The 26,155-nt window shown below is 44.2% G+C and overlaps 1 protein-coding gene across 4 annotated transcripts in view; it reads right to left on the reverse strand.

The window, feature by feature from the left end:
* Positions 1-1,465: 1,465 nt before the first annotated feature.
* EXOC2 (exocyst complex component 2) overlaps positions 1,466-26,155 on the reverse strand; it is a 150,860-nt gene continuing 126,170 nt past the window's right edge. For 2 of the 4 annotated variants that reach the window (XM_016206378.2, XM_087820693.1), the window contains exons 23-27: positions 13,554-13,609; positions 13,253-13,375; positions 7,107-7,168; positions 4,657-4,716; positions 1,466-2,228 (exon numbers count right to left, since the gene is read on the reverse strand). In XM_016206378.2, the coding sequence (XP_016061864.1) occupies positions 2,138-2,228; positions 4,657-4,716; positions 7,107-7,168; positions 13,253-13,375; positions 13,554-13,609 (392 nt within the window). In that variant the 3' untranslated portion in view covers positions 1,466-2,137. Of the gene's footprint in view, positions 2,229-4,656; positions 4,717-7,104; positions 7,169-13,252; positions 13,376-13,553; positions 13,610-26,155 lie in introns of those variants that run through there. The other 2 variants (XR_001602697.2, XM_087820694.1) reach the window with 2 other exon arrangements.

Below are 26,155 nucleotides of genomic sequence, written 5' to 3' on the forward strand. Positions count from 1 at the left end.
GGGTTTGTAGGCAGGTGGGACAGGAATATTTTTTAAAATGTCATCAAAATAACAATACCAACCACAACAGTATCAACAATGATCAGAGCAACACAACCGTGGGTGCCAATCATGGTGACGATGCTGAAGACACAGCAGCCAGCTCAGGGCTAACCTCGTCCAAGAGTTCATGGGTCCAGACAGGAGAAAGGTATCTGACATCCTGTCGGCTTTCATTAGCCAAGTTACAGCAGGTAACCCAAAGAACCGGATCCTGTTTGTAAAACATTCGCTGTTACGTATTCATAACCTGGCCAGGTACAAACAGGCTTTCCAGTGACACGTAGAATAAGACTAAACGTAAATGTGGATGAACAGAAAATGAGACATCAGCACTAAAAACATGACGACTCTACTATATAAAAATGTAATCCGTGCTTAAAGCAGCTAAAGTCATTAAAATTGTTGTTTTAATTGCAGTATGCATGTCAAGTATTCAGTCTGTCTTTTCCACTTTCAGAGCAGTTTATAAATCCTTAGGAAAACTTTTATGATAATACTGCTAGGTAAATGCTTAATGGCAAAAATGTATGCAAGTTTCAATTTATAGTCGAGCATACTTATTTAAGCACATATTAAATGAAATATAGTTAACTTATTTTAGAAACCTCACCTTTACTTAAAAGCTGATTTATAACTTTTGGAAAACACATTATAACATCCTTATGCAACTAATAATGAAACATCCCCCACCACGCGACCCAAACCGAAGCGCACGTGACCACCTTTTACGGCGCCTGGGCCTGAAATGCAGTCTGCTCTTCTTCCCTTTGGGAAGCTCACAGCAAGGCTGCGGTGGGCAATGGGGCAGTGGCTGGGGGCCCGGCCCGGCGGAGCAGAGCTGGCCTGTGTCCCTGGTCACTTCCAGAAGGTGCCTCAGTACAGGCCACAGGAAGGCACAGTAAATCCAGTACCTCTGCAGCACCGAGGGGAGCCCTTTGCTAGGTGAGTGCAGCCGGGCCGACCACACGTGGATGTGCCAAACCCCAGCCACCTGGTGTGAAAGGCAAGCACCTCGAGCGACTTCAGTTTCCTCCCGGCTCCTCTTTGTAAGCTTGCTCCAAGCCTCTCAGAATTCGTCTTACCTTGTATTCCGCTGTTTCCTCTTAACCACTAAATTCTTCTTCTGTAGCTCAAGCAGCTCTTAAAATTCCCCTTCTTTCCAAGAAAAGCCCTTGACTTGTTGGAACAGTCATCCTTGAACCACCTCACTTGGGTCTGGGGTTTTGATGTGCCTGCCTCCACTCTCCGAGCCGTGAAAGCACTTACTGGTCTGTGTTGCTTACACTTCATACCCCCTCACGTCCTGAGCTGTGTCACCGGTGCAGGGCCAGCAGCAGTGTGCTCCGCTGGCTGCTGGTGGCGGTGACCTTAAGGAGCCCGACGCCTGAAAACTCTGAGTGCGGCAGAGCCCGCCTTGGCAGCCTGTAGTCTTAGAGATGCCACCGACGCCTCTCTAAGCCTTGATCACCTCATCTGTGACATGCACAAAATACCACCGAGCTCCCAGTGTCTTCCCAAGGCTGCGGGAAGTGCTAAGTGAGATGACTTAGCACAGTGCTAGCAAATGATAAGCCCTCAACAGGAGAGAATTAGCAGGACACCCGACTAAAGCCTTCTGACAACGATTAGACAGACATAAGGTAAACTGGGATTTAAATATTTATTCTGAGTGTTAAAAAGTTATATAGCTAATAAAAATGTCGAAGTAAAGATGCTTAGGGAAAAAATGTCAACTAAATTACATCTTCTATTGAAGACACATTCTTTATTGGCTGAATGTTCTACACTAGATATTTAAAATAACACAAACATTCAGTATTGCAGTTTTATAACTTAATCCATAGCCATGTTAGCTACAATGGTTAATGTGCTTAAGAGAGACAATATTCTTTATATTTCTTAATAAGCTTGGCATTTCAAATAAGGGTATTCTGGTTGAAATAAAGCATACACCAACATCTTTCTCAGCTATTAATTCAGGAGAAAAAAGAGAGAGAGAAACTGCAAACCTAACGCTTTATATGGAACAACTCTAGGGCACCTAACGAGAGTCACCCGCACTGGGAATCTTCGGATTGCCCGTGCTCTGGAGGCCTCATGTTTTCATCGCGGCTGAAGCAGCCTGGAAGCAGGTGAGCTGCAGGTGCATGCTGCTCTTGAACTTGTTCAGCAGCTCCTCCAGGAACCTGCAGGGGCAGAGACAGGTTACAGCCCGACAGAAGGGAGCTCGGGAAAACATGCAGGAAGCCACTGCGCTCTTCACCTACGGATTCCTCACCCAGCTAGAGATCAGTCAGTCACAGACGGCAGTAAAAAGGAAAACACATATTTATGTTTACAGAGAAGACTCTCCCTCCTGTTCCCTTGCCCAAGATTAGAGCCCCTTCCTAAAACAGACTGTTTGCACCTGTGCATTTCCTTCACTCACTTTTCAAAAATTTACATACATTGAAACGTTCTTGTTGGTACCCAGTTCTCTGCATGCTGACAGACGCATCTTAGCAGCCAAACAGCTCCCAGAGCTGGGACGCAGAACAGGCCCAGCCTCTTCCAAATTCTCTTGGCTGCCCCTTAGCCACCTGTCCCTTTACCCCCACCCCAGGGCATCTACTTTTCTACTCTCCGTTCCTCTTATTTTGTATATACTGACAGGTGGTAACTAAAGCCAGAAGAACCAGGGTTACTTCAAACTCCACTGGGCAAATCATTCTACTACTTGACAATTCAATTTGTTTTCTTAACTGGTCTGATTTGTCCATATAACTTTAGGATCAGAAGGGATCTTAGATTCATCTGGTTCAGATTAAGCAACCAAGAAGTGGGCTGAGGTCAAGAGATGAGTTCATGGTTTAACAATGCTCAGTATTAGGACACTGTCCCACCAGTAAAGCAAATCTATAGGGGAAAAGTACTTTTCTAAATGCTCAAATGTTATAAAATACTCTATTTATAGAAGTAATCTTCTGTTACAGCCAAAGGATTTGCTGTTAGAAATAACTCTTGAGTTTTATGTTGTGCATCTGGGGTTCTAGTTATTTCAGCGCTGGTGTTTTAATCAGCAGCATCACTGTAAGCGGTGCTTCAAAATGTGCACTAACTTGTTGGAGCTGTGGCTTTGAACATCTGTGTGATCAGCATGTGGCACTGGCTCCCCATTAGCCAAACGAGTTACTATCCACCCCACCAGTCAGGCAGCAGTTCTGTGAGGCTGAACTACTGTCTGAATACACACACGGTTCAGGGGCTCGGCCTTTATCAGGAAACGACATTCGGCAAGTGGCTGAACATAGAGTTCCGAACGTTAAGGGTACGCTGCAAACAACCAGCCATTACTGTGTGCTTCGCAAGTCCTGAGCAGCTCTGACAAAAGCAGAGCACAAATTAGACACAAAGGATCTTTGTGGCTCTTTGTTCTCTACACTAGATTGCTGTTTGTGTGTGAGAACTGCATTGCTTATGTGGCACACAGTATTTATAACTATATACTTTATAGAGGATACATTAAAGTCACTGGTATACAAATATTCTGTACATATCCTGTGAAATGTGTCCTCACGTGAAATAGACCTGTCTTTACCATACTGAGAGAAAATAAGGGTAATTGTTTTAATCTTTTATCATATTCATTGTGAATAAATGAACATGTTGAGAATCAATTCAGATGAGCCTGAGAGTCAGTGTGGGAAGGAAGTGGGAACATGGCAGACAGGGCTGCGGGGGAGTGTGGCTCACACAGCCACCCCCTGGCCCACTTAGGAGCACACACGGGGCCCACAAGCACACGAGCTGATCTGCTGCGACTCTCCCAAGCCCAGTCCACGTGTCCATGTGACATTCCCCACTCAGTTCAGCCCCACGTGTCCTCTGCCGAGTCTGCACAGCCACCTGTGCTAGATCCCAGGCCCCACCCTGAGTTTTCAGGCAGCTGACCACCACCATAAATATGTTTACGGGCTGACCAGCCCAGTGCAGAGGTGGGCAGACTTCAGTTACCTCAGAGAATGAGTAAAGGTCTACAATGTTCCCGCTGCCTCAGCTGAGGGTAGGCTGCGTGTTCCTGCAACTGGCCTGGCCTAGATTTTGTCTCAAGTCAGAATTTCCTGTTACACAAGTAGCAAAGTTTAAACTCAGACTGAGACAACCAATACTGTATTAGTGAAACATGTATAACTTTACTATATCATATTTACAAGCCTATTCTCTCTTAGTGCTTTATATTAGGGGAGTACAAAATGTACACTACTGAGCTACTCAAAGGAAAAAGTGACTGAGCCCTGCATCTTAATACGCTGTCCTCTCTTTTACATTTCTAAGTATTAGCTTCTTAAAAATTTAAGACAGTGATACTGTTCACTGAGTCAAAATAAACTTTCTTACATTTTCTATCCTAGTCACTTAAAACAAGAAACTAGTTTCTAAGTTGTCATGATGCCAGGAGAAGGCTGTGCCGTATCTGCGCTGGGAGACAGCAAGGCCAGCCCAGCACCATGCACCATGCCCGGGCTCAGGGCTGTGCCCACGGCCCCTCCTCAAACCCAGCCCTCCTTAGGCAAGAGCCTGCGGGCTGCCGGCCCCGCGCCCGCCTGCCCCGCGCCCGCCCCGGCGCGCACTTACTTCTTGTCGGCTCCGCTGGAGAGCTGGGGCAGCGCTTCCAGGGCCTGCTTGAAGCTGGACCTGGAACAGAGCAGCAACGGGCTGAGCAGCTCCCGCTCCTCGGGAGCACAGGAAACACTAAGGGCCGACGGGCACCTTAATATCAAGAAGCTGGTGCGACGGGAGCGCGCGGACAGGAGGAAAAGCACGAGCGAAAAGCGCCAGCAAAGGGGGAGTGCCGTGCAGACCCAGAGGCTCCGTGGAGCAGGGTCGAAAGCTCAGGGAAAGGAAGCAGAACTTGGAAAACTGAAGGAGAAACCTTGGAATTTTATAGAAGGACACTCCTCGTGGTTGATGAAAGCTGAATGAGGACATTTAATTTTTTAAGAAGTCTTTATATCAAAACAAAACTGAACTCTAGATAAAACAACTAGTCAGAATGGAAACTTAGTAGAAAAAGATCTTGTGAAAGATCAAATGGGGACATTTATAGTATTGATGTGTCCAGGCCTGACTTACAGCCAGTATCTTATAATAACTGAACACAGTTTTATAGAACTTAGCTATTATTATGTTTAAAATTTGTAGGAGAATGGAGCGATGTGTATGTGTGTGTGTGTGTGTGTGTGTGTATAAAATGCAACATTATTTCATTTCATGAAAAAGAAGAGAGTGAATTTTATTTAATTCTCACCTGAGAATATTTTTTCCATTGATTTTTAGAGAGGGAGGAAGGGAGGAAGGGAGAGAGGGAGGGAGAAGTATCGATGTGAGAGACACATCAATTGGTTGCCTCCCACATGTGCACTGACCAGGGCCAGGGATCGAACTTGCAATCCAGCTACGTGCCTTTGACCAGGAATCGAATCCATGACCCTTTGGTGCATAGGCCGATACTCTAACCACTGAGCCACAATGGCCAGGGCGAAAAAGAATGAATTTTAAAATCACCAATTTGGTACATTTAGCTTGTTAATGTAAAAAGTACCAGAAAAATTACTGAATCAAATGAGTAGCATTTTAGGGGAGATTATTTGATAACAACTTGCACCATTCACTAAAACAGCTGACTAAGGCGAAGAAATAAGTGTGATTACTCATGACTTGAAAGTGCTCTCCGATTTGCACTGTAAAAACATCCTCCTTGGTATATGCCAGAAAAGAACTTCTGAGCAGTACACACAATGCAAAGTCCCAACAGAGCCATAAAAAGTGGCACTGGATGCCCAGTTGTTTCTGGTGGCGGCAGGGTGTGGGTGCGGGGCAGGTACAGTCAGTGGGACCCTTAGCTCCCTCCCAGCATGAAATCAGCTCCCCCTCCCCTGGCGTCCAGGGAAGTCTCTGCACATCCCCACAATCCTCATTTTCTGTAACTCTCTTCGCAATTAATCAAATAAACCGGATGCTATTACTCTTTATTTGTACATTGTGACAATGATGATGAAGATGATACTGCCTATTATTTGTAGGGCACCAACAGTTTAGAAGGTGGGTTGACATAGTTTCTCATTTAATTTCCCCAAAACTTTGCCTACAAAGTATGACCGTCTTCCTTTCACACTGAGGGGCTCAGGCTACGCGAGGCCGAGAGAGTGAGATGAACACACGTCCTTACAGGAGGCACCATGCACATCACACAGGGAAGGAACTGTCCATCCTCTGTCATTCAGCACTTGGTGTAAACATGACGGCTAGGAAAAGGGGTGTAGGTAACTGACCTGGGGGCCACCTACACATGCCTCTGGGCAGCCATGATGAACAGGGGGAGGCAGCTAACTTTGTCGGGAAAAGGATTTAAGAGGTCTTTCAGCGGTGAGCTGGCGTAAACCACGTTATCAGAAGGTGGAAATGAGTGAGTGTGCACTGCACAAAATACGAGTAAACATCTGTCTACCGCTGGCTTCTCATGCACTCCAAAAGCGTCACCCGAATTTCCTGGGTGATGTCGCCAGTGGAGTCAACAATTCTGTAAAAGCAGCAGTCAGTGCTGTTTCAGTCCACCTACGGTATTTCAATGATAGAAAATCCTGACTTTCATTCAAAACAGCTAAAAATTATCACCAAATTTCCACTACAGAGTTTTGCAGAGAAACCACAGGCTTCCTCTGGTGCTGACAATCACGGCGCAGGGCCTGTCCTCGGGTCGCTGTAAGCAGCTCGCTTCTCTCTCTGCTCCCTGAAGGGGTGCTCAGCTCCAGCACGTGTGCGGCCCGCATGGGTCTTGCAGGGTGAAAAACGTGAAATGCTACCAGATCTTTTTTCCTCTACATTATGCTACAGATCTCCAGTCTTAGGAGTCCGTGGCTCAGTATAGGTGTACGCTTTTAAACTAAAAACTTTATCAACCAAATATAACATTTTCACATCAGAGAATCATGAGCACTCACTGTGACTAATCTTTCTGCAGGGTTTACACGGTGTAAGACAAGCTTATTTCTGAAGAAGCTCAGATAGAACCGACAGCCTCTCACCTGCTTTCGGGAGTCAGGTAGACAGCCACAGTGTCCCTCAGCGCCCAGATTTCAAGCCTCGCCTGAAGAGAAAAAGCACAGAGTGACAGTGAGGAGCTGTGGTGATTATCACATAGCAGGAGGCAGGAGGGAGCCCGTCCCCAGCCTCTTACCCAGACACTACTGACAGAATACCACAGGCACCGGGCCACCTCCACCCGTGACTATTAGTGATGAGCAGACTTCTGGAAAGAGTCCAAAGAAGTCAGCTGTGACAAAGTTCCCCGACTGAAAATTAACTCACAGTCACGTATGACTGAGTGGAGGCAGGGAGCTAGATATCTTGCCCTAAAAGGCACACACTACACAAGGAGTTGCCAGCAATCTGCGTTCACTGTCTAAGCAGTACTGTTCCTCTAGCCTGCCCGTGCGAGGAAGGGGCCTGGACACTGCCCTGGACACTGCCCCCCCCAGGCTGAGGAGGCAGCTGGCTGACTCCCTTACGCCTTTGCCCTTCCAGGCGCCCGGCACGAACCACAAACGCTGAGCTCAAGTTCTACAGAGCCAACGCAGTGCCTATTAAAATCACAGCTGGCTTTTTTTTTTTAACAAAAATTGACAAGTTGGTTCCAAACAGACAAGACAATCTTGAAAAAGAATAACACAGTTGGAGAAACTCACACTTCCTGATGTCAAAACTTAGTACGAAGCTACGATAATCACGGCAGTGTGATGCTAGTACACGGACAGGCACACAGGTCAACAGTCCAGGACTGAGTGTCCAGAAATAAGCCCTTTCAGTTATGATCGACTGATTTCTGACAAGGATGCTGAGACCATTCAACGGACAGTCTCTTCAACAAGTGATGCTGGGACAACTGGACATCCTCATGCAAAAGACTGAAATTAGATCCCTTCCTTAACACAAACATTAACTCAAAACATAAGCAATAAAACTGTAAAACGGAGTCAATCTTTGTGACATTGGCTGGGCAAGCCTTCTTAGAAATGACATTGAAGTACAAGTGAGAAAAGAAAAACTAGATAAACTGGATGTCATCAATATTAAAAAGTCCTGCGCTCAGAAGGAAACCATCAAGAAAGTGAAAGAACAAGAGGTCGCCTTTCACGTAAGGGTGGCTGTCACCCAAGAGGCAAGCGGGCAGAGGGACTGGAACCTCAGGCACTGCTGGCCCGAAAGTGACAGGGTCCAGCCACTCAGAACACAGCCCGCAGCTCAATACAAACCAGAAAGAGGACCCACCCAACCCAGCAATTCCACTTCTCGGTATACAGCAAAAGAAATGAAAACATACGCCCACAAAAACCTTGTAACTGAATGTTCACAGAGGCATCCTTCATATCAGCCCAAAGTGGAAACCACCCAAATAGTCACTAGATGATGAATGGGCAAATAAGATGTGGCATGTTACACAGTGGAATATTATGCAGCCATGAAAAGCAACGGCGTGCTGAGCCGCGCTGCAGCTAGTGAGGGAAATCAGTCACAGAAAACCGTGTCTGTATGATTCCATTTGTATGAAGCTTTCAGCATATGCAAACCACGCAGACAGAAAGCAGACTTGTGTTTGTCTCGTGCTGGGGGTGGGGGAATGGACAGTGACTGCTAACGGGCCTGGGGTTTCTTCCTGGGGTGATGCCATGCTCTAAAATTGATGGTGGTGACGATTACACAATTCTGTGAACATAGTAAAAAAATCGCTGACCTGTGTGCTCTTTATCCTGTGGACACACTGCACAGCATATGAATTACAGCTGCACAAAGCTTTATGGCAGAGAGGCTAACACGCTCATGCTTGTTTGCAAGCCTGAAGAGGTGAGGCCTGACTCAGCGCCGTGCTCCTCCAAGTTCTAGAAGAGCCTCCGGCGAGAAGCCCACGTCCTTCGCCTGACTAGGCACCCGGTGCGGCTGGTGCGCACGAGACAAGAGGGAACGGCCCTGTTCTCCGGGACCATGTAAAACGTCACGGTCACAGGAGACACGGCAGGTTCTGCAAATTAGAGCTAAATGCAAAATCTGTAACCAGCCTTAGATAAAAGCTGATTTAGTTAACATACAGTATATTCAGTAAAACTTTTCTGTTTGGAAAGCAATTGTTTGGTCTCCTTTTCAGTGCTTTAGAAGCTAGAAAAGCACTTTGTAACTAGAAAGCACATGTATGACAATTTACCTCTACTGTTTACGCTCTAGTTTATGTAAAAGACATACCTACAAGGAAACTATCAAAGAGAAAAAATATGGTGGAACTTTTAGTTAATATTTTAGAATAAATCACTGTATAACTGATTTTCATGTAGAAATTTTATTCAAACAACGTGTTTTAATTAACCTATGACTTATGCCAATTATAAGTTGTCATTATTTATAAAACATACAAAAAACTGCATGCCAAAAAAATCATGCTAAAGATCAGCTAAAATCACCAACCAGTCTCTGCACTCCTCTGCCCTGGCTCTCGGGAAGGTCTGAAAACTCATGCCCTGGCCTTTGATATGAACGACTATTAGAGATCATTGACCTGGAGTCTTTCTCAGTTATCCGCTCAAAAAAAGATGTGAAAACAGCTTTCTCAACGGGAAAGGGTGAAGTGGGGGTAGTTACACTCATTGGGACTTTTTCAAAATAGAAAACGGCCAGCCCAGTTCCCAGGAAGTACAAAATGTTAGGAGGCCGAAGAGTCATGGTGGCCGGTTGTCTCCTGGACATGTGAACCTAAGTCCTCACTCAATGTCATCGACAGGTTCTTGGAAACTGTGAGGACATTCAGAGAAACAATGTACAATGAAACCAATTTTACCAGGGGCTAGTGGCCAGAAACAAGAGTTAAGTTCCCATGGCACATTTATGGTCACAAAAACACCACCAAACTTCTAAATAAAGACCCCAAACACTTCCAATATCAAACACTGAAATAACAGGTAGCTATATATATATTTAAGAAAAATTAATATAAAAAGTAACATTATCATCTTCCAACCCCCTTACTCCATTTCAGGAGTGTGAGTGGCAGAAGCCCACCCTGGCAGCCGAGGGCACAGGTAGGCCCCACCCCGGACAGGGCACCCTTCCATCATGGGGCCCACCATGCACCCCACTCACTCAGAGGGGGGACAGTGTACACACGTACACAGCTCTGGGATATGGGAGTCCCCAGAGAAAAGCCCCCTAGACGTGGGGAGAACACGCAAACCCTAAACAGACAGTGGCCCCAGCCAGGAATCAATTTCTTTTCTTATCAACGTTATAATGAAATGACGTTGAACAAAACAAGGGTATCTGAGGACCTGCTGTCTATGGAAGAAGTCGCCGATCTTGGTACCTCTTCCTAAGCTCCGCCCACTAGCTTGGAGAGGGATTCTGCATCTGGTAAATGGGTTGCAGAGGTCATTTGCCTGGAGGGGAGATTTTTGTTATAATTTCAGAACTGCCTAGGTCAACTGTAGTTGCTACAGCTTCCTTTTAATTAATGTTCAGTATCACAACATTTATGCTACTGCTCTCCTGCAACAGAACTACTATAATAATCATTACCTTTCAACTTTATATCAAAAGTTTGATAAATCAAATTTTTGGAGAAAACGGGCGGCAACTGGAAATACAGCAATTTTTGTAACAAATTTTCCCCTAACCAACTTGCCAAATTAACAAGTGCTTTCCATTCCTATTGCCTACGAATATTTTTGTATGAAAATTTTCCAATGTACAGAGGCTCTGAAAGAATTTCACAGTGGACACCTGTAGCCCCACAGAATCTACCATTAACATTAGTAGCATTATCACTTATCTATCCAATGATCAGTCCATTGCAGGGCTTTACATACTTCACCATGATGATTAACTACAGTAGATTGTTCAATTCTTTTTTTATTTTTTGAGTTATAATGTACATACTGCACAATTGGCAAATCTCCAGTGTATCATTTGATGAGTTTAGACTGACGCATACACCTGAGCAACGGAAACCGTAGAACTACCCTGTGAAGGTCCTTCAGGCCCCTTCCCACCCAACCTCAACTGCCCAGAGGAAAGCCCTTTCCTGAGGCTTTTCTGCCACAGATGAGAAACCCACAGTCATGTGTGTGCTTCGGTGTAAGGCTTCCTTCACTCAGCCGAGTGCTCCTGAGATTCACCCAGGTGGGAGCAGCAGTTTGTCCCCCTTCATGCTGAGCATTTGGTCACATGAACATACCACAGCCTGTTTATTCTGCTGATGGACACCTGGGCTGTTTCTAGTTTTGGGCTATTATAAAGAAACTGGTTATGAGCATCTTCTATGTTTTTTTAAGAACGTATGTTTTTAGTTCTCTTGGCTAAATACCTAGGATTGGAATGGCTGGGTCACAGAGAAGATGTATGTTTAGTTTTCAAATAAACTGCAAGCACTTTCCCCAAAGTAGCTGTAAGATTCACATCCTTAACAATGTGTGAGCTCCAGCCGCCAACGCTGACCAGTCTTTCACGTGCCGAGTGGCCGTTCTGACTCCGCTGAATTATGTGTATGCTGGACCTTCGGACGTTGCCCCAGGAACCTCTAGAGCTCCGTTAATTTTTTCCCCAATTATTCTTTTCTCTGTTTTTCATATGGAATAATTTGTGTTCACCTACAAATTCCCTGATTTTTCCTTTTGTCCTCTCTACTCTGCAGTTATTCCGATCAAGCAGATTGTGAAAAATTCATATACATACATAGTCCTCTTTGGAACTTCCATTTAGTTCCTCTCGTAAGGTTTCCCTTTTTCTGCTGAGATTTCCTATCTCTTCATTCATTTGAGCCCAGTCTCCTTTACATCACTGAACACAACTGCTTTAAAACCTGTGTCTCTGAATTCTAACAACTGGGTCATCTCAAAGTTGCTCTCAGTTAGTTGACTGTCTTTTCTATTGAAAATGGGTCATGTTTTCCTGTTTTGTTCTGTTTGTACATTTCAATTAAATTTGGATTGTATCCTAGACACTGTGCATGTTATGCTGTGGAGACTCTGGATTCTGTATTATGCCTCCGAAGAGTGTTGATTCTGTTTTGCCTGTTTTAGCAAGCAATTTACTTATTTGGACTCAAACTGAAAACTCTTGGCTCCTGGGAAGCATTTTAACTCTCACTTCAGTTCTTTTGGCCTTAACTGGGCTGGCTGTAGTGGAGTCCGCCATGCATATATAGTTCAGGGGCCAACTAGACACTTAGCAGGGTATACACACAACTTGTAGCTCTGGCTTTCTGGAACACCATCCTTGCTTTCCTGGAGTTGTGGCTGCCCTATTCTTCAAGCCCAAAAGATGCAGGTCGTGTGGAGTTTTAAGTATCCCCGGGCCTGCCTTCAGACTAAAAAACCCATAAAAAGTGGAATTCACCCAAGTGTCATTTCTCCCAGAATCACCCATCAATGGTCATTTCTCCAGTGTCTTCAGATTTTTCTTTTTCTTTCAACACTTAACATTTCTTATATGTTATTGAAGATTATAGTTGGTGTCTATAGGGGCTTGGCCTTATAAGAGCTTCTTCAGCCATTACTGGAAGAAAACGGCCAGGACTTTTTAAAAACACACAACGTTCCAGGCCACTGAGCACCCCATGCAGGTCATGCTCCTATCTGCCTGCACACCTTGGCTCCCAACGAGTGTATTACACGCACACCAAGAATAACTTGGTTTATATAAGTTATATTTGCTATTGTGATTATGTAATTTAAATAACTATGACATAAACCAATGGGATATAAGAGCAAAGAGACCGTTGTTTCTAAGCAAACTACATTGAATAGTTTGGAAAGACTTATTAAAAGTTGCTAAAAATTTCTTGTGAAATTAAATGTAGTGAAGACAACTATAAAATAAGAAGAGAAAAAAAATCACAGAACCTTAGAGGGAATCTGCATTCAACTACTTCCACCAGGCTGGTCAGGTCCTGCCCTGCCCTAAGGACAGGAACTCTGGACCCTGTAGATGAGGCAGGAGGGTATGGCTACGCAAGATACACGGTGTGGCCTCAGATCAGAAGAGCCATAAAAACAACTACACACGCACATGCTCATGCACCCATACACACACAAAACAACCCCGACCGTCTGTCTAGGATGACACTGAGGACTCAGAGCACATGTGCACGTCTGGATGAAATGGAGTCGATGTGCCCGGAGAGGTCTGGTACCTGCAAGGCTCCGTTTCTGCTGAAGGATGACACACACTGCATGAGTCGACTGAGCTCTTCAGAAACTGCTTCCACCACCCTGGACAGGACCCGAGGCACTAATTCTTTGGAAACAGTGAACACCTGAAAGAAGGTTTAAAATAAGGAGAAATGGTGCACTATGGGGACTTGTCCTGACAAATTTGTTAAAAACAAAGGAATGCACAAAAAAGTTGGGGGAAAAGACCACCACAAAAACCATCAAATTAGCCTCTTTTTTCCAGTTCCCCATATCTCTTAGGAACATCTAATGATAGCTTACCTCTGCATGCACCGCAATTATATTCACCAAGGCTTCTTTTAAATAGTTTCTGACACCTAAAATCAAGGTGGGGGAGGGAAAAGGCATTTAATGGAAAGGCGAGCTGCCCGCCCCCTGCTGGCATCGCTGTGCACAGTACAGTTTTCTAAGGAGAAACAGAAAGTAACACCGCTGCTGTCTATTTCCTTTAGAGAGCCAAACGGTGAAAGGACTATTTTTGTACAGGCTTAAAAAAAAACTTAAATTATTTAAGAGTTTTCTTTCATTTTTCCATTCTGTCATTGTTTATGTTCTCTATAACTGTTGGTCAGTCTCCTTCAAAATTGAAATTTTAAAATGTCCTTTGGTTTCTTCATATATGTATTCTTCACATACATGCATATACACACTCCAATTAAGACAAAAAATAGACACCAGAAGAATAGTTACCAAAACTTATAAAACATCTGCTCAGTATCTATTATAGCATCATACTTCCAAAGGTAAAAGTTAAGCAGAACTATTCTGATCTTTAAAAAGTTACTTCTGGGAGAAACTTCTGACAAAACCCCACTCAATCTGATTCTGTAAGGCGAGTTAATGACTGGACAAAACACAAGATTTCAGATGGCACAGAACTAATGAACACGTTTCACTCCAAAGCAGGCACACACGAGACTTAGTGGACGAGTCGGAAGTCAGGTGATCTTGGACCAGACCCCAGTGTCTTAAGCTACACACTGTAATTTCTGCAAGAGGACTGAGCTGCTTTCTCTTCTATGATGAGTGTAAGAATAGTGCCGATCTCGTAGGTTACAGTGAGGATTAAAGAAGATAATGCATGTGATGGGCCCTGGTAGTCACAGGGTTCATCAACACAGCTTCCTTCATAATGAAGGCAGTTAATTTTGCAAGAAAATATGTGAAAACAAAACACCACTCTATTGTACCTCCAAAACAATGACTTCCCCTTGGAGAGGAGTGACTCCGAATGCCTTCCAAATTAACGGCACCCCGAGATTCCTTCTCTGCAGAAGAGGGCACACCCTCCTGCACTGTGAAACCGGGTGCTAGCAGGATGGTGCGAGGAGAACCTTCCCCAGCATCATCAAGCTAGTGCCTGCTGAGGAAAGTGGAGACAAAGGCGAAGACTGTAACCAACTGTTTCCATGGCATCTCCAGAGTCTAAATGTATAACTAGCTTTTGATTTGTCATCCACGATGGTGTATAAATAGGTGCAACAATTTCTTTTGTGGAGCCAATTTCATGTATATTTCTTTGGGATATGAAGGTTCAGGTGTTATTAATTACATTTTGCTAATGAAAAAACAGAGAGAGCTGAATGAAGAATAATTAAATATAATACAGAAATTAGTTGATTCTTCCTGAAAAAAAGATAATTGCAAAGTAACAAGTCTTACCTGGGAGGTGGGAGAGAAGATACAGGGAACTATTATAAGTGAAAGTGAAATAAACTGACTGCTCAAGGCCAGAAAAGCTTCCTTCCTGCGAGAGAGAAGCCACGCCAGAGGTGCTGCCTGGGCTGCTCGCTGCAAGAGCTGGGGCCCGAGGTCCAGCCTGGCTGTGCCCTGTCCCGGTGACCACGCTCACCAGGCCCGTAGGCCACATCTTGTTCCCTGCTCTCAGGGCAGCTCTCCAATGTGATGGGGGGAGGCAGGGAGGGGCAGTCTGGGTCCCTGCACCCAGGTCTAGGATCTTAAACTGCAACCCCGTGGAAGTGTAGCTCATAAATGCAGACACACATAAAGTGTGCATGGTTACTAAAAACACAAGCACATTAGGCCAATGATGATCTAAGCAACTTACGAGTAAGGAATTCAACAGCCTCTGCCCTCCATGAAAACCAGGGTCCCATCAATGCTACTATGTGAACAAACCTCAGGAGTCTGGGTTCTAGCAATGTTCTAGTGACGATGACTGAAAATAGGAGGGCAGTTTTTAAGTTTAAAATTTTTTTAATGTTAGAGAGAAGAGTGGGGCCAGAGTGCTGACTAAAAAACAAAGAATTAAACTTAGATGAAGCAAGACAGTGCCACATGCTCATATGCTATAAACTCAACTCCCACTCTGACCCTGACAGGAAAAACATTTCCTGGCAAGAGCCCATCAGACTAAGCATTACTAATAAAACACCCTGTAAAAGAGATAAATCTAAATTACTCAGTACAACTCTAAAGAAAAAGCTGTGAATAGGAGGATGAAAGCACAGGACACTTTCAGCCAGTAGAATCCTATTTCTGTTGATATGAAATTTGAAAAAAACAACGCCCAAGCTTCCTGTCTTACGCTGGCCATAGGTTTCACAGGGATAACGTATTGGAAGGAGCACAGAGCCTTAACCTCGGGAAAGGAAAAAAAGTCTGGATTTCTTGGAGACCTTATTTTTGTCAACAGAAAAAAATGAAACAACTACCACCACCCCGTGTCCCCCAACAACATAACAAACTGCTCCAGGGGTAAGTGGTGATGTTGGAAAGGAGAAGGGGGAAGTGTGTGGTCCTGAGGATGAACAGAAAAGAGCAGGGCTCCCAGTCAAGTCCCAGGAGGTCAGAAAGGGTTCAGGGGGACAGCGCTAAACTGAACACATCTGGAAAGGGAGCGCTAGCTCAAGGCCGAGCTCAGTGAAACAGGGCTACAGCCTCCCGAAGTGATGCATAAGCTGGTGTGCTAACTTAACAAGAAACATTTAAAACATATAAACAAATCACTGATTGCTTCTCTCCAAAGCTACCCATTGTGTTAATAGAGAGATAAGTTTTTTTGTATTTCCTACTGGGATGAAACTGTTTATTTCTAAGGGAATGACTAAAAGTTCTCATTCCTTTAACATAAATTTGTTGCAATTTCAGGCCACACTGCTAGGCACACCTCAGAGGCAGGCAGACACTAGGTCCTTCCATTAGAACACGTAAGTACCCAATAATAGTAGGACCTCACAGTGCTTAATTATTTTTACCTTCATTTACTGGTGTTTATATGTATCTATCTACTTGTATGTAGAAGTTGGAGCTAGATGGCTATATGAAAGGGTTTTAAAAAAATTTTTGTACTCCAACTTAATGTGTGAAACATTTACTTGCTATTTCTATTTCGTGCAGTTTTCAAAGGTTAAAGAATAGCATTTAGGGAGAGGTGGCAAAGTCAGGGCCTAAAGACTAGACAGTGTCTAGGGAGTGAGGTATGAAGGGTTATAAACATGACACAGATAAGATCTCTGTGGTCTTCCTAGTTAAGAATTTCAATTCCTTTCTCTCTTCACTCTGTTCTACAGCCAGCTATCTAATGAGAAACAAAGCCAGCATCAAACCCTGCTCACCTGCCTTCCTTTCCCAGCCTACTCAGGGGGCCACACTGAGTCCTGAAGATGGGCTTCTAACAAACTAAATGCAGATTAACCCTTGGGCTTGTCTGTTTCTTTAAAATGCTGCTCCAATTCAATTGCAAGAGGACTGTCAGTTCAGTCAAGTCTGCACCAAAAGAGGCCTGTCTGTACCAGTGGCAGGTGCCAGAGGTTTCCTCGCTTGCTCCATGCGGCACTGACATCAAAGAACGCCACCAAAACACAGCTGGCAGCAGGTGGCAATCTCCTTTTCAGGAGCTAGAGTGGCCAGTTGCTCTAGTCTGACTGGGAAAAGAAAGTATGGAAATCATGCCAGAGGATAGAAATGCAGGCCTCAGAGCTGGAAGAGACGAGACCTGGGTTTTGGGGAATGTGAAGTTGGGTCTTCCTGTGATTCCACTGACAGCTGGGCCACACTCAGCAGACTCTTCCTTGAATGGAAGGGGCAGATTTGGAAAGTAAGACCGAGGTGGCAAGGACACCAAGAAGGACGCTGCCTGAGAAAGACCCCGGAGCTGTCGGAGGAGGGCAGCAATATGTTCTGCTGTCAGCGCCGGAGGCCCTGAGGCAGACGGGAGAGGAAGTGAAGGAGTGTAAAGGGACCACAGTCATGGCGCTTGGGGTCAGGTCCATTATCGTGACCATTTTGTAGTTAATTTGGGTTGTATGTGTTCCTTCTCTTCCCACTACACTTTATTCTAATTTTAATATTATTAACAATAGAGGTTAATGATGACTTTTAAGTTTATTGAGGTAATAGGAAAAACACTCAATGTAAAGTCAGAAGACTTGGGGCCCACGCTCCGGCTTACCTGTATACTACTAATAAGGCCTCAGGCAAAAATAAGCTCACTTTTTAGACAACTGCCTTCTTTGCGAAATGTACAGATTACAACATGTTTTGCTAACAAAGCTGTTATAAAAATGTAACATGTTTATTCCTTTATTCCTCAAATATCTATTGTGTACGTACCATGTGCTAGGCATTGCCAGGTGGTGGTGTATGTGTATCTCGGGTGATACTTTTTTAATAAAGACATAAACAGTTGGGGAAAAGGCATGTATGGAAAAAATACACTAATTTCTCTTTCTGAAACACCTGGTATAGAAGTCTTGTCACCTAGCTGCAGATGTCCAACTTGCAGGTGGAGCCCCTCCGAGGGTGCCTGGAACTAGCAACAGGTGAGAAATGGGGGCACAGGGAACCTGGGGACAGCTGGGGGTGCAGGTGAGAACTGAGGGCAGCAGGCAGCCTGGACACAGATCAGAGCTACTGGAACGCTCTATGACCGGCAGAGACTTGTCTGTTATGATGTTCTTGCTTTGCTGGTTTACAAACATCTCTGGAAGTTGGCATTTTAGTGGAACTCTTGTGCTGGTTTTGAAAAGAAAGGCTGAACACCACATACTAGGGAGGCTGGGAAGGCTGGCTCCTATGTGACATCTGAGCAACGGCCGGAATTAGAATTCTACAGCGTGGGGCACAAGTAGGTTTAGAGTTGTGAGTTGCGAGACAGAGCTTATTCTTGTGTTATTTATTAATTATTGCATTATTTCCCATGGAACCGTAAACCTACTTTTTGCAGCACCCCATTTATATGTGAACAGAAGGCAGAAGCAGATGCTAACCACAAATACCCATGTACTTACTAAGCAGTCACCTTTGGGCAAGTTTCTGAGCGGCTCTAACTTGTCATTCTCTCTTTATAAAACAGACACCATGTATTGAATGAAATGTCGCTAAGTAGCTAAGGGTAGCAGGGGGTCAGCATGTGGAGGCAGTGCGCTGGCCACGCCCACCGGCGCCCCCTTCTGTTTCCCTGTGGTGCTGCCCTGGCTGGCTCCCCACCGAGCCCCACCCCTCCTCCGAAGCAGCTCCCCATTTGTGCAGCTGCTGGACAACCTTTCTCCCCTGTCAGACTGTCAACTATAAGCACACGGATCACCTCGCTTACCTCATCTTTGTATCCCCAGTACCTGCCACAGTGGCTGGCCTGTAGCAGATGCTCAAAAATATTTATGAGTTAAGAAATCAAAGAAGACAAAGACCATGTATGCCTTGCTCACTAGTAAGTTTCTAGGATTTAACTCTCTTAAATAAATGGATAAGTGACTGCATGAGTGAACAAATACATCAGAGAAAAACATAATTAATTCTACATCTGAGTCATCCACTACAAATGTAAGTTGCTCAGTTTATGTGCAAAGGAGGCATCCTCTGCTACAAAGTGCATCTCTCCCTTCTCACAGGGTCCTTTTGAAATAACTTTTTAGAACTCACTTGAAAAATGCAATTTGAATTAAGGAAGTATAAAACATTGTAGAATAAAATATTGCTGAGGCTAAACACGTTTGTTTTCTAAATGTTTATTTTTCTAGCTATAAATTTAAACACAGCTTATTCCAAATAATCATGAATGCTCACCACCTGCTAGATACTAAGGCAGATGCTCAGATATATCAGAACACAGTGCACACTCCGTAAGTGTGTCAGGAAATCTAGGTTTTAGTTTCAGCTTCAACAGGAGCAGCTGAAAATGCCACCTTTATGGTACAACTGGGGAAGACGCTGCCCAGGAGGACAGTGCGCACAGGAGAAATAAGGCAAACAGATCTGCTCCTTGAAATCACAGGCACGTGCTGTGCTATCATCACGTAGCAGTAAGTGCTGCTCTTACAAAGACTCCCCTTAGGTGAACCCCCACGACTTCCCACGCTATTTAGGCAAGAGAACAAGAACATTTAGAATATGTATCTCCTGTACTCTCTGAATATGAAATTAGAATGTGTCATGATATTTGACCAAAAAAGTGTCCCCGCCCACACAGTATCAACCTAGACTATCACTTAGCAATTAATCTAGTGGCCCAGTGTGGAAATTCCCCATGGAGAAAACAGAGCTCGTCGCTGCTCTGAGTGAGAACTTGTAGGCTTCCTTTCGCAGGGTGGGCTTCCTGTAAGTGGGTCTGCTGGCCGCACACCACCTTCAACAGCAAGGGCTGTGTTTTCATACACCACAGTAGAAAACGAGTCTTTTTTCTTGCTGTATTTGTCAGTTCCCTCTTTTATCTAATAGGGAAGGCACCTGACTTTTAGAAGCAGCACACTGCTAACAATATTTCCTGACTCTACTCCAGATGCTACAGCAGTGACTGAGAGAGCAAACCCACACAAAACAAAGTCCCTGTCCTCACAAGACCTACATTCTAGTGGGGACACATCCAGATTTAAGGAAACGTGACCATCTTGCACATGGGCGAGGCTTACATCACCTCCGATACAGCACCAGAAAGCAATCACATGGAGCAAGGTGATCCACAAATAGTAAAACCCACACTGGCGCACAGGGAGCTTCCATTTGATCAGAATCCTCAGCACTCTTTGTGGAAAAATGAAAAAAGGTTCCCTGGTCTGTTGAAAAGATTTTAGTTTTTCTCATGTGCCAATTTCATGAAATACTGCCTAGCAACAAACTATCACAGACGTAAAGGTGGGTATGCAATGCCTCGGGTTTAAATCTTAGCTGAGAATCAGCTAATTCTCTGGGGCTTCAGGTTGTCTTTGAAGAGATATACTTTATAAACTGAAATGGGTACAAAGGCAACTTTGATTCTTCTTACAATTAATAGTTTGGACAAACTGCTAGGCAGACATTAAAGAATAGTAGACATTTTTGATCGCTCAAGCCTTTATTCTTGGTTATTTTTTTTAAAAATTATGTGTTCACTGCAAAGGGGTAAAACAAGAAAGAAGTGTAAGCTTTCACGGTAACAAGTAAATGTGCAAGGAGCTGCTCTCTTCTCCCTGGTTCCTTGTGTTCTTCCAGGTCTTTCCTACGAATGCTTTTCCCTAAACCATGAGATCATGCCACACAGTCTCTCCCTGAAACCTGCTGACTTCATTCACAGTACCCACAGGATCCTGCCAGGCCAGTGCACACACGGCTCCCTCGGACTTCTCAACGGCTGCCCGGCCCCACAGGACGGCGCCCTGGCCCTCCCCGGCTGCTCACTGCTGTGCTCGTTCGGGTGCGTGTCTGTCCGCTCCCAGCTGCTCCCCGGCAGGCGGCCGGGGCCCTTCCGGCGCCACAGCAAGGCCGCAGCGGGGGACTCACGGCACATCCTCGGGGCATCTTCCTAGGAGCGAGCTGCTCATCCCAAGGTTTTGAGTTACGATGGATTCTGCTAACCTGTCGTTCAAAAGGCCACAGAAAATTACACCCCTGATTCATGCCTTTTTATTTAACTTGGACTCTCTTGTTACTATAATTAATAATAACCATAATATATACACCTCTTCAACTATGACGACAAAACTTTCAATTAAAACACTAAAAAAATTTTAAGCTAAATACAAAGGTCAAAGGAAATTTACTAAAAGTTACACAAGAAATACTTAACCTGACTGTAACGACTGTCTGAAAAGGGCTGGAGAGAAAGAACACTGTAATTACAGAAAACAACTGCTATACTATCTGAACCTTTACCAAGAATGCAAACTTTTCCATGAAGCACTTCCTGTCATAATTGGAAGACACTCCTTCAAACGAACCGATTTCAAGGTACGCTGCCTAATGTTGTTTTGAAACATGATTCTCTTCAGTCAATAGTATAAAAAAATCAAACTTTGGAAACTCTGGAGTTACCACTTACATTATAAACCACATTTCCTGTTTTTAACCCTGTGCCCTAAATCAGTTATCGGTCCTAGTCTACAGATATAAATAGATTGAAAAATACTATAAATATCCCACAATGTACTTTTTTTGGGTCAAAATGAAACACTACATGAAAGAACTTTGAAGTATTATTTTTTCACGTAAATTATCTATTCAATCACACTCTGAAGACACATCATTGAAGGTACTGCTTATTAAAAACACGGCAACAAGAAACTGTAGCAATAGTGCCAGACAAATAAAAAGTCTAAATATTCTGCAACAAAAATACCTTTTGTTTGAATAGAGTTTTTTTTGTATGTCTGTGTGCTTTTTAATCCTCACCCGAGGATATTATTTTCCATGCTTTTTCAGAGAGTGGAAGGGAAGAGAGAGAGAGAAACATCGATGTGAGACACACATCTGTTGGCTGCCTCCTGCACGGGCCCCAACTGGCCCGGGATCGAGCCTACAACTGAGGTATGTGCCCTCGGCCAGGATGGAACCCAGGACTCCGCAGCCCGCAGGCCTACGCTCTAGCAGCTAAGCCAAACCAGCCAGGGCAGAATAGAGGGTTTTAAGTCCTAGGTTTTCATGTTTTAGTTCACTTATTCCTAAGTTAATCAATGTCTTTTGCTATATAGGGGAGTCAAAAGTGAATATTCAAGGAAAGGACACCATTCATATGAAGTATATGAATGAATCACTTCAGCCTCTACAGTTTTCTATTTTCTTCTCAGGATCTGGGATTTTTTTTTTTTTTGGGGGGGGGGCTTTAATTAATATGATCTCCTAACTTTTAAGTGAATAGGAAAACTTCCTTCTATGAAAACCGAAAATACTACAAGCAGTGAAAACAACAGTAAAATGATTTCATGGTTTATTTTCTCCATTTGCAAGAAAGGATTAAACTCACAAGAATTTATTTAGCATTCGTACACTTCATAGGCACCTTTCAAGACTAAATACAGGCAAGGGAATGACAACCGCTCTCATTTCAAAGTTAAAGTCAGATGTATAAAACAGACTGGTTATACTAAAAAACTGTTATAGAATACTTTATACATTTAGCTTAGAGTATCAGTTTCATTTGAAACTTGATACACTAAATTTCAGACTTAAAGGCAAAATTTTAATTAATATTACATTAACTGATAAATCAAACTCACTTGTTTCAATTTAGTCTTTTTCATTAGACGGCAACTTCAATTAGAAAAGTGAGTGACAAGAAAATGGGATGCATTCTATATATGCAAATGAGTGTATTTGTTTTACAATATGAGGCATCACATTTATATATAATATTTCATAAACCGGTCTGTAGTAACTGCTCAATTTTCAAAACCTCCATCGATCTTTTTGACCGAGTATTGGCCGAGGTTTTGAGTTTTTTAAAACTAAGAATGACTGCCATTAAATGAAGACTAGTAAGCGCCTAGGAGAAGCGGGGCTGCAGAAGCGGCTCTGGAGCCCTGGCTCGCCCTTGGCCGCCGCGGGCGCGAGCAGCGCCGCAGACGCCCCCGGACGCCGGGCACTGCCCACGCTCCGGCGCCGCCACCGCAGCCCGGCCCTTGGGCTCGCTGCCATGGAGCGCAGTAAGGAAGCGGTAAGGTACAGCCCCTATTCTCAGTGCATGATTCCACGTGCAATTTAAGACATAAAATCCCACTATTACACGTTTCAACCATTAAACTAAAGGAAAGGCCTTGAAATGAAAGCGGAGTTGTAGTGAGACTGAAGGGGAAAGTAAATGTGAGAAGCCCACAGCTAGCCTGGAGTCTGAAGTCTCGCTTACACAGTAAGAAGTCATTAAAACGACAGGAGTGCGCGGGGCGCGGCCGGCGAGGCCCTGCGCTCCCGCGGGGCGCCTGCCTCCAGTCCACCCAGGGCGCCGCGCAGGAGGGGCACGAAGGGTGCGTTTCGCGGGCAGAGCGTGGTTTCTTTGACTCTCTGTAACAAACTCTTCATTCCACTATCTGAATCTAAGTTATTTTTTCTCTCTTGGAGACTTTATATAAACAACAGTCCCCTGCTTTTCCATCTTCGCTACCAATGCTTGCTTTTATCACTCTACCCAACGTGTTGCTTAGGGCTCTGCTAGTTTTGTGCAAATTCTTTATCCAAAAGTAAAAGCAACCTCTCTATTCTTACTAGCACCCTCACCACTCCTTACAATGACCTCTGTAACTGTCGTACTTAGAAATGGTCCAGCATGATTTGCCAGGACCGAGTCACGCTGGACACAGGCTGTGTGGCCTTGACTAAGCTGCCCCGGTTTCCTCAGCTGGGGGCCTCGCTCCGGGAAGGGGAAGCGCTGCCTGCTTTCGGCTGGCGAGATGCGCCTCAGACAGAGGAAGGCACAAAGTACTTTTTCAATCCAACTATTTACAAAATACTAGGATATGCAGAACTACACAGTATTGTTACCGTCTGGTCTGGCCCATCTCCAGTGTCCCATACACTTCTCCGGTCAGAGTGACGGAGAATCTGGAGACAGAAGGACTGTGCTGAGGGCCTGGTTCTAGTGCCTTCAATAAGCCGAACCTTTTCTAGTTCTCCAACTCTTAAGAGCCACCAAGTGGAGAAAATAATGCCTTACCCCAATGGGGGGACACAATGCAGTGATGTGTATGAGTAACAGTTAAGCTGTAAAATATTTTAATTTAAAAATGGACCAAATGATGTGTCTTAAGAAATTTATCAAGCTTTCGATAGGAGCCAAACAAATTGATGTTTGGTATTTTATTTTCAATGCTACAAGCTTTAAAAAAACACAAAAATGGGCCAACCTTACAGCTCTGTCTTTCCATTCACACTGTTACGGCTTGACCCCAAGTTCTCCCTCATTCACAGTTTCTAAAGCAACACACAGACGCAGGAAGCAACACCTGCATTCCTCCTACAGGCACCTAAAAACATTAGTACTACCTGTATGAGATGTTTTCTTATCAAGAGAAAAGGTTAAGACAGAATAATTCCCAACTTGGGAAACCATTCATCCAATAAAGCGTTCACTTGTTCAAACACATGCTGAGAATCTATTATATAAAGGGGTTTCTTATGGTGGGGACCCCATAGGTGACTAAGGCATGGTGCCTGCCATTAAGAGACATAGTCTAAAAGAGTAGTCTTCAAACTTCTTTGATTATGCAAGTAATAGGTAAAAGAATTTTATGCCCTTTTGATACATGTGTTTTTGTCTATAAATACATATAAGGTTATAGTATATGATATACAACTTCTAATTTATAAAGATATCTACCATTATATTACTACATTATACAGAAATTATATAACATGTAAACTTATAAAACATATAATTTATATATATGTACATTATGTATTCCATGCATAAGAAAAACAAATCAGAAAAGAAAGCAATAAAGAAATAAAAATTATTTCATTAGTTTAAATAAGCTAGGTTATGCTAAAATTAAAAAAATCACCACCCTAAAATGCCAGCAGGTTAAGACAACAGCAAATGTATTCCTTGCTCATGAGACATGTCCAGCAAGGGGTCGCTGTGATTATTCAGGGAATCTTAGGTACTTGGAGGTTCCACATGACACAAGCCCCCATGAGCACAGAGCAGGGGAGGGGAAAAACCATGGCTGGGACTCAAGAGTCTGGCCAGGGTCCCTGCACTACAGCCTGGGCCGTGCCTGGCCTTGGCACGTGGAGCAGCACAACCCTCCCTCGGGAGAAAAATGGGGACTTCGATGAAGGGAAACAGAACCTACTATGATTTTTTTTTAAGGTTTACATTTAACAGTATAAAAAGTATTTCTGAATGGAAATCACGATTTAAAGGTCTGAATCTAAGTTAACTTTATTTGGATACTTGGGTTTGGTGGCTTTCACAGCTGAAAATACTAGCACTATACAGCCTCACACAGACATGCGTTTGGAAAAGGTGTGTATGTAACTGGCTGGACTGTCACGATACTCTGTTGCCAAGATTTTTATGTTTGCAGATAGCTTCCCCTTGCTGTTAAGATGAAGTATAAGGTGCACATAGTAAAATGTATAAATCTTAGGTGTATAACTTGACAGTTTTTATATTTGTAGCAGGTAACCACCATCCAGATCAAGACACAGGCTATTTGTCTCCAGCACCCAGCAGACCGTCTGCACTCCTTCCCAGTCAGCGCCCCAGCTGAACTCTACCTGCAGTGGAGGGTGACCACGGCCCTGACCTGCCCCACTGACCGGCCCCCAGACCTGGGAGAGCGCGCAGAAGCAGGCAGCAGCCTCCTCCTGGGTCTGGGGGAACCGTCCCTGTGGCGCAGACAGACAAGGGCGTGTTCTCTCTGCTCCCTGGAATTTTACTAGGCTGTACCACAATGTATGCAGCCACTCTGCTGCTGATGGGCATCTGAGCTGTTTCCGACGTTGAACTCTATCGAAGTAGCTGCTTTCAATGTCGCTGCCCGTGTCTTCGGTAGGCATGAGCACTCAACGCCCTTAGGGACTACACTGGCCTAAAAGCTGGTTCACTGCAAAGCTGCATGTGTACCTTGAGTGGCACTGTACCCAGTGGGGGAGAAGAGCAGCGGTGTGTGTCCCACCGAAAGCACTTCATTGTCAACCTTACTGCATGTGTA

Source organism: Miniopterus natalensis, chromosome 9 (genome assembly GCF_054644295.1).
Source record: "Miniopterus natalensis isolate mMinNat1 chromosome 9, mMinNat1.hap1, whole genome shotgun sequence".
NCBI lineage: Eukaryota > Metazoa > Chordata > Mammalia > Chiroptera > Miniopteridae > Miniopterus > Miniopterus natalensis.